Source organism: Coffea arabica, chromosome 7e, assembly GCF_036785885.1.
Source record: "Coffea arabica cultivar ET-39 chromosome 7e, Coffea Arabica ET-39 HiFi, whole genome shotgun sequence".
NCBI lineage: Eukaryota > Viridiplantae > Streptophyta > Magnoliopsida > Gentianales > Rubiaceae > Coffea > Coffea arabica.
The window spans coordinates 24,095,842-24,102,179 of NC_092323.1; the positions used below are offsets into that span (position 1 = coordinate 24,095,842).

General features: G+C 36.8%; 1 protein-coding gene across 1 annotated transcript; it reads right to left on the reverse strand.

The window, feature by feature from the left end:
• Nucleotides 1–802: 802 nt before the first annotated feature.
• LOC113700759 (putative late blight resistance protein homolog R1A-3) lies at nucleotides 803–4,630 on the reverse strand. Its single transcript, XM_027221207.1, has one exon. It carries the CDS (start codon nucleotides 4,628–4,630, stop codon nucleotides 803–805), a length of 3,828 nt encoding a protein of 1,275 aa, XP_027077008.1.
• Nucleotides 4,631–6,338: the final 1,708 nt, after the last annotated feature.

The window sequence follows — 6,338 nt, forward strand, 5'->3', positions numbered from 1 at the left end:
GTAACAAATAAGGGGTTCATTCCTTTATGTGATTCCCAAACCCTTTAACCCAGCAGCCCCTTAGTTTATAATATTTTCTCGCAAAACAAATGGTCTCCAAACACCAGAAACATTTTCTGAAAAAATATTTTGCAACGAAACAAACGGACCGCTTGACCAAAAATTTTGGATGCATTTTAGCTTTATAATTTGGAATAATGACAAGTTCAAAAAAAAACATCGACCACAAATATTCTTGGCATTTCAAAATAAATAGAAAACAGAAGGACAAAGAAAGTGTCAGGTCAATCTGCTATCTGATTTCAAAAAAAAAAAATTTAGTACTCTCACTGGAATACATTACAGGAATAAAAAAGTGTGCCTGGAATGTATGTGCTTGTGCTCAGCTGGTCGTAAGGATCAAACAAATCTGTAGCCATGTTGAAGCAAAATTTTAGAAATTGGGATAATTGATCATAAACGTTATGAAATATTAAAGGGAATAAGAACAGCGGAATAGTTTCGAAACGTGTTTGATAGACAATGTTGAATTCACAAATGCATGACTAATCGAATCAAAGAATTGGGAAGCTCCAGAAACTGGATTGACAAACATGAAATGTTATAGAATTGAACTGATTGAACATATACAAATACAAAAGCGATAGTATATCTAACCTAACAAGTGGAACCCGCCCTACTTTTGAGTCTCTGCGCACTCAAGAAGATACATCAACAGCACCCGTTGCAAAAAATGTGATGAGAGGAAATCGACTCTCTTTCTCAGTTGGCACTAAGAAGAAACCATGGACTGTTGCCAATTTTAAATAATAATAACGATCTTTAGATCTTCATTTCCCATATCCATCTGTTCTTGCTGAATTTGCTTCACAGAATTTATGGCAGACTCATGACACCATTTCACCTCAATCATGTCAAGAGTAAGGGTTTCCCCTAAACAAGAAGGGACCTCTTCCAGACATAAACACTTCTCTAAAACCAATTTCTCAAGACAGCAAAAATTATCACATGATGCAGTCCACCAGCGAATGTCCAAGCTTGAAAATTTCAAGCATCGGAGATTTTGGAACTCCCCTTCTTCCATTTCCCATTTTTCCCCCACAAAGGAATCATAGTATAATTTAAGCACTTTAAGGTTAGGCAGCTTTCCAATTGCTGAAATTTTACTCCATGGCTGACGACTATTTAAAAGAGTCAACTTTCTCAAATTCAATGGGAATACAAACTCATATCCAGCAAATCTACCCATTTTAAGTGATTCTAAACGACTCAAGTAGTCCAGCATGAGAATCGCATCGTGATATTCAGCAGATGCGCCGTATTCAGAATCCCAATTGTGATTCCCATTCACGCATGTTAGCCTGCGGATGCTCGGTAACTTTGAGAGTATCTTTTGCAAGCTTTGACTTTGAAAAGAGGGATCGATTGCAAGGGATAAAGTTTCTAAGTGCTCTAAATCTGGGGATCCTTCAAGATTGTCCATGGGAAATTCGAAACCACCAGTTCCATAATTTGGGAAAACGACAAGATGCTTTAATGTTTTAATGTTCCAGATAGCGTTCGGTAACAGAAGATTAAAAATAACGGGTCCTCCTATAGCCAAAGTTTCTAACCTTGAGAGGTTGGCTATTGCAGATGGGATTTTCCCAATTTCCCATTGAATCCTCAAGCACCGCAAGTGAACAAGGAATAATACTTCCCTTGGAAAATACCGACTAACCATCTCCCCCAAATCCAACACTCTAAGAAGTTTAGATAACAGAAATTTGAGTGAGCTTCCATCCAGCGGCCGTCCATATTTACTATCAGGGAAGAGCAAACAACGCAAATTGGGAAAAAACAGCCTTGACTTTATAAGTTCCCAACTGGTAGCATGGAAAATGGATAGCCGGTGGAGGTTATATGGTCTAGTAAAAGTAAGAAGGTCATCCCCATATAAAATCTGAAGAAAATTTTCTTCTTTTGCTTTCTCCACACAAAACTCATGTACCAAATCATGAATTCGGCAAACTTGGATCCCACCTAAAGATCTTCGATGTGTAGGCATAACTAAACTTCTCCCAATAAGATCCATCAAATAGTCGTCTCCCACATCCTCTAAACTCTTTCCTTCAATCTTTCGCACGAATCCTTCAGAGATCCAAAGCCGTAACAACCTTCGGACTGGAATGTCTCGGCCTTCCTGAAATGCACCCAAGTAAAGAAGGCATGGTTTCAAATAATCAGGTAAATAATTATAACTGTACTCAAGTGTCTTCATGCAGTGTTCATTTTCCACAAAAATGGTGGAACTTAGACGTCTTGCGACTTCTTCCCAGCAATCTTGTTGAATAGTATCAAGAATTCCAGCAACAAGGACAACTGCAAGAGGTAGGCCCTTACAGCATTTTGCTATGTGCAGTACAACTTCACTTAATGTTGGAGGACAATCTTCTTTGGCAAATAGCTTCTTCTGCAGCAATTCCAAACTCTCTTTATCAGTAAGTGGGCGAAGATGGAGAGGCTTGCTATCAAGTTTAATTTCCAAAGACAAGTTATGAAATCTGCTGGTTAAGAGTACCCTGCTTCCAATGCAATCATCTGGCAATGAGTGTTTCAACAAATTCCACCCCTCAATGTCCCAAACATCATCCAAAACGATGACATACCTCTTCCCTTTCAATTGCTGGTACAGCTTTGCAGCCAAATCATCTTCATTCATCTTATGATATTGGTCACTACTCCTAGAATCAATTACACACAAAATCTGCAGTAACAAATTGTTCTTGCTATATACTTGAGAAACAGCACACCAAGCACAAATATGGAAATGGAACTTTATTGAAGGATCACTGCAGACATTCTTGGCTAAAGTTGTCTTACCAAGCCCAGGCATACCCACCACGGCAACAACATCGAGCTGGCTTGATCCTCTCATAAGTCTATCAATTATACTTTCCACCTGGTCATTGAGACCTACTAGAGCTTCATTAAATATTGGAGCAACAATTTGTGATGGCATGTGAATGGTAGTCTTGGTAACTTTCAGGGTTTCACCATCATATCTTATGCTATCATAGATCTCTTCAGCCTCAATTTTCGTAAGCTTGATATCTCCAGCAAAAGCATTCAAACACCCTTCTTGTTTATCACGAAGCAGTGCAGAGTCAATTTCTAATTCTACACTGTATGCAACCTTCATGACACGACTCCAAAGAGTTTGGAGTTTTCCATTTTGGTTGCGCTGCTCCACAATATTTCCTAGGAAAGCTCTTAAGAATACAAGATCTTCTAGGATTGTGCATATTGAATTGTTTGGGAAAGCAATTGAATCAGTAGTAGAACTTGCTAGTTCCTTGAGACTTTCAAGAAGAAAATCAAGAGAGCCGAGCTCGTTAGTCTTAGGGAAACTAAGTGATGATGATGGTAGTGGATAAATGCACACAAGTTCTGCAATGATCAACTTCAGCACTTCAAGCAAATGAGAAAGCGCTAGATCTGTTTCCTTCTGCAAGCCTTCTTTCATTTCATTCACAGAAAGGGAGAAAATCACAATTCCTGCATCAGAAACTACAACTCCAATGAGATCCTTCATCTCATCATTTAGCTCATTGAACTTCTCCTGCACCCGGCTAAGAAGGATGATTAGGACTCTTACTCCCTCGTGGAGTTTTAGCATTTGATCCTTCACTGGAACCAAGAAACTGGTATAAGATTCTAATAGCTCCATAAGACTAAGCAGGAGATAATCAATAAATTCAGCCAATTGATGCTTATTCTCCTCCATAGCTAACGTGTAGGATGATCTTGATAACTTGGAAGCTGTCAAGACATGGATATAAATTTCTCGGACTTGTGGATCAACAGGATCAATCTTCTTGTGTATCAATTGAGAAATTTCAGTTTTTATCTCATTGCACATTTGTTTATCATCTCTTTGAAACCAGGATCTACAGATCAGGCTTGCAGCATTGACAGCCACAACTTCAACGTGAACCAACAGATCTTTTAAGTGCTCACCCTCAACAACTTGTAGTGTCACAAACCGAATGAAACTCTTCAAGAACATTAGCTTCTCTAGAAGGGTTCGCATTACAATTTTCAAATCTTCATCAAATTTATAATATCTGCCATAAAGATGCCTCAGATTCTCTGAAATGGAATCAATGAAATCCACAACAAGTTGTAAATCTCCCAGCGAGTAGTAGAGAAACAAACTGATGATGTCGAATTCCTTGATATCTGAATCAAAAAACAACCACATATTATCCTCGAGTCTGGCGAGCTCAGATCTGATGTCACTATGATTTGATGCACTAGACTGAATATGTCTGAAAAAGGCAGAGTCAAGTCCATGTGTTATCCCCCTAACTAGATCTTGAATCCTGAACGAAATACTGTTAAGTCTGAAACTATCAGATTTAGCATCACCATTTTCCTCCTTATCGCATTCCAAACGCATAAATTGATTGCTCCTCCTCTTCCTACACTTTCTAATATATAGATCAAAGGATTTCAATATACATATCCCCGTCTTTAGGTTTCGGATATAATAATCGAGCTGAAAGTTGAGTGTGCAGTTAATCCGGTCCAGATGATCTGAAGCAAAATCGAAGCAACCAATGCTACTGCCTGAGGAGATGTTCATCATGGTACCTACTTTTCACTTTGATATCAGAATTCTGTCTGTTTAGCTGTTGATATTTAAGATCTACAATTTTCTTATGATCTAACAACAATAGTCACACATTGCTGTCAAGAGTCTAGACTCTTTTTTTCTTTGTGTCTGTGCTGTGTGGTAGGGGTGGTGGAGCCTAAGGATCAAAAGTGGATAAGGCAATTATTAGTCATTTTAATTTGTAACAAGCATGCTATATGAGTAGGCTTAGACTTGTTTTTCGTTGGAACTATTGAATTACCATATGAGGAAATGAGGCATATTTAAGTCTTTCCAAATAAAGATCCTGAGCTGATTTGCTAAACTAGAAAAGGACATTTTGCATGATCCATGGCTGCCATTACCCAATTTTCTTCAATTAAAATCAGTGATTTTTTTTAACATAGAGTATAAATGAAGAGAAAGTTCCATGAATTGAAATACATCTATCCATCTATATCTATACTATATAAGGGCAAGTTTGCAATACTGAATTGGTGCGTTAGATTTCGTATTCCAAAAATACGCTCACTATAGATTTTAATAACTTTGTTCTGCTTCCAAATATGAATATCCTTTCTTATATTGTTAAGGCTATTTATGAAACACCAACAATGAATTTTTAGCTTAGAAATATAAATTCTATTGAAATAAATTTTCTTAATTTTCCTGAGGAGAAGTATGGAAAGTAAATGTTCAGAAAGAAGTTTTAAAGATTACATTGGTGGTCAATTAATTGCATAATCAAATATAGAGATCTCCTAAAGTTTCTTGAGCAATATTATGGAAAGAAAATGTTTGGACAGAAGTTTTACAAATTTCTTTAAGCAGTCAATTAATTGCATAAACAAATATGGAGATTTCCTTAATTTTCTTGAGCAATAGTGTGACAATAAATTGTTTGGAGAAAATTTTTAGAAACTTCTTTGGCAATACACTTGGAAACTAAACAAGAATAGTTTATCAATTTCTTATTCAACATGATTGTTATGATTGTAAGGAAACTTTCCTGGAAGCACTTTTGGAAATTAAAGAAGAATATCAAAAAAAATTTTAGGAATAAAATTTTAGACTGAAGGAAATACTCAAGGAAAGTGTTTAAAATCAAACTTTACATGAAAATGCAAAAAATACATATATATTATTGCATATGAATTTTAGAAATCAAGTGAAGTTATATTTAGAAGAAAATTTCTTAGTATGATAGATCAACGTGAGATTCGAAATCAACTAATTGAAGGAATTACACCAAGTGATGTGGTTCTTCTAGTCTCGTACTGGCAAGGCATAATTACCAAAATTGAGCTTCTGTATGTCAGCCTTTAGGAAGAGCTCAATTCGGTAATTAAAAATACCTGTCGTTGATGAGCACCGTAATCAACTCTTTTTGAAGAAATTGACTGCTGAAGCTCCAGCAATCTGCACCAGCTTCGCCACCTCCCCAACAACCGCCTCTTACTCCACTCCAATAGTTAAAACTCAGTAAATTTATTTTAAAAAATGCAAATTTTTTTTGTGGGATTTCTTTGAAAAGTATACTACCATACAAGCAGATTTGTGAGAGTCACTGAATGTCTGCGACGAGATAGTCCGCGGTAGCAGGGCTTCACTTTCTCGCCCACTAAACAAGGGTTTTGTGAAGAATATGCTTTTAACTTTTCTTGCCCACAATAATGCTGCCTTTCGCTTTTCCAAATAAACA

Bases quoted from the DNA above. Each gene is read 5' to 3' on its own strand.
- LOC113700759 (XM_027221207.1), bottom strand. From the start codon at position 4,630: ATGATGAACATCTCCTCAGGCAGTAGCATTGGTTGCTTCGATTTTGCT.